At 41.9% G+C, this 2,549-nt stretch overlaps 1 protein-coding gene across 1 annotated transcript; it reads right to left on the bottom strand.

Moving 5' to 3' along the window:
* Positions 1 to 470: 470 nt before the first annotated feature.
* On the bottom strand, positions 471 to 1,409 carry LOC141248773 (olfactory receptor 52E4-like). Its single transcript, XM_073669449.1, has one exon. It carries the CDS (start codon positions 1,407 to 1,409, stop codon positions 471 to 473), a length of 939 nt encoding a protein of 312 aa, XP_073525550.1.
* Between the last annotated feature and the right edge of the window lie 1,140 nt (positions 1,410 to 2,549).

Genomic DNA, 2,549 nt, shown 5'->3' with positions numbered 1-2,549 from the left:
GGATTGTATTCACATTTTTGGAAAGAATCAATATTATTATTAGCCCTTTTCATCTTTTGGTAGTGAAGAAGAGGCTGGGAGCATTCGGTGGAGAAGGTGAGAGGCAGGTGGTAATATATATATTTTCTTCACCCCATATTTATTAGGCTTTGGGTCTGAAAAGATCTCAGACCATAATCAGACGCATTCAATGGCCTCATCGCTGATTGTAGTTATTGACATGGTGGACAAAAACCCGTAGAAGAACAACTGAAGAGACACAGAAGTTTTATGAGCCACAATAATGGTCCAGTTAGCCAAAAACATACCAAGAAACCTTCCATTACTATAACTGCTTTATATATCAGCTGAGATGTAGGAAGATGAGAACATGTACATGCAATGAATATCAGCAATACCTCTGAAATATGATAGTAACATGTCTGATCCATCCAAATACAAGGCCAATTCTTGGCGGTACAATGTTGGTCTCATACACCGGTGACACAAAACACTCGGACAATCTTCTGACGGATCTTCTTAGTCCTCATCCCATAAATGATAGGGTTCAACATTGGTGGCACCAAAAGATAAATATTGGCAATACTGATGTGGATCTGTGGTGGAATGTTTTGTCCAAAGCGGTGGGTGACAAAGGTGAATGTGGCCGTGGTATAGAACACCAATATCACCAGAATGTGCGATGTGCAAGTGCTGAGGGCTTTCAGACCGGCCTGCTTGTTGGGGAGGCTGAGGGCTGTATGGAGGATCAAGGTATATGAAGTGATCGTCAATAGTAGATCGCAAGAACCCATCAATGAGGCTATTATCAAGCTGTAGGACTTGGTCATGGATGAGTCTCCGCATGTCAGCTTCATAACAGCCATAAACTCGCAGTACGTGTGAGGGATGATATTGGTTTGGCAGAAAACTGAGCTTTTTACAATGAATGGATGTGGTAAAAAAAATATCAAAGCCCGAAACACCACAGAAATCCCAACAGCGAGAATGGCTTTACTGTTCAAAATAGCTGAATGCCTCAGGGGGTTGCAAATGGCCACAAATCGGTCAAATGACATAGCCAAGAAAAACCCGGACTCCATGGCCGTAAAGGAGTGGATGATGAACATCTGAGTCAAACAAGCCTCAAAACTGATCTCACGTAGATTAAACCAGAAGATGCCCAACATTTTAGGAAGAGTGGAAGACGACAGAACAATATCAGTCATCGACAACATGGACAGAAAGAGGAACATGGGCTCATGAAGACTCTTCTCAGATCTGATGATTAGTAAGATGATTATATTCCCAAAGAAGGCAACAAAGTACATACAACAGAACGGGATGGAAATCCAGCACTGGATGTCTTCCAGACCTGGGATACCAAGTAAGATGAAGACGTAAGGATGGGACTCATTTATTGGAAGCATGGTGAACACGGACAGACATAGTCCTTACAAAAACAGAGAATTGAGAGGTCACATATTACAATGTATCTCCAATGTATCAGCCTCTACTAATCATCTGAACTGCCCATGTACTCATGAAAAGAAGAATGTCAATGACTCCAGCCATTCTGAGGATCTTGTTACTGAAAACTCGTTCCTAAAGGAGACAGTTCATACAAAAGAATATGACTTACTGGACACTGGTTATGCTGAGGAATCGACCTCATACAAACCAGACTAGTTCAACATAGTGTAGAAGTCATCACACTGACGCCAACCTTGATGCACACCCGTAAACTCCAATAAAATGCTCAGAAGACTCCTGAAAAAAAGATTCCCGGAGAGTTCAGTAAGTCTCCAGAGTGCCACCCAAGCATCCCAGAGAGAGCTCTAAGTGTGTCTGGATGCTTGGTTATTTGACTCAGCCTCACATTTGGGGTTGGAAATGGACTTAAAAGTAACCTGTCAATATTTGACATTTTTCTGAGACCAATCTCTAAATGTTGGCAAATATGCCTTGATGATGGACTTTGGTCCTTAGATATGGGGCCAGAGAAGATCAGACAGTTCCTATTCTCCATCGTAATGGCTCCCCCTAGCTTATTTGCTCTGGTCATGGTTGTGACCTTAACCGCTGTCCTATAGTATGTGATAGCATTTACCAAATATTATGGGTCAGCAGCCAGAAGCTGTAGACAACCAGACGATTGGTGAATCACAATATACCGGGTGAGACAAGGTATAAGAAATATAGGACTATAGATTAGAACTGGAAAAGAAGAAAAAGTCCTCAGCACATTCAAGAGCTGATCCCAGAAGTTGGGTTTGGACCATAAACAATAGATCAGAGAATAGTGATGGCACCAAAACAGGAGGCGAAACAATTGAAAGGGTTTTCTGGAGCCTTTTGGATTGTTTCTATGGATTCTGTCACCGTTCTCTGCTATGTTGGGTGTGACCGGGCACAGATTTGAGACACATTTATAACCTATTATAATTTCTGGTTGAGAATTCACATGCTGATGGAATGACTCGGGAGGTCCGGTCGATTGGTGTTGGATGCAGAAAATCTGGTAGAAGTTGTATCGCTTTGATTTAAGTTTGTGAAAATTTAGGAGACAA

Source organism: Phyllobates terribilis, unplaced genomic scaffold (genome assembly GCF_046119375.1).
Source record: "Phyllobates terribilis strain yellow unplaced genomic scaffold, ASM4611937v1 Scaffold_2__4_contigs__length_985480577, whole genome shotgun sequence".
NCBI classification, from domain to species: domain Eukaryota; kingdom Metazoa; phylum Chordata; class Amphibia; order Anura; family Dendrobatidae; genus Phyllobates; species Phyllobates terribilis.
The sequence above is the reverse complement of the archived record's forward strand: the minus strand, read 5'-3'. Positions and strand labels throughout refer to the sequence as shown.

Bases quoted from the DNA above. Each gene is read 5' to 3' on its own strand.
- LOC141248773 (XM_073669449.1), bottom strand. From the start codon at position 1,409: ATGCTTCCAATAAATGAGTCCCATCCTTACGTCTTCATCTTACTTGGT.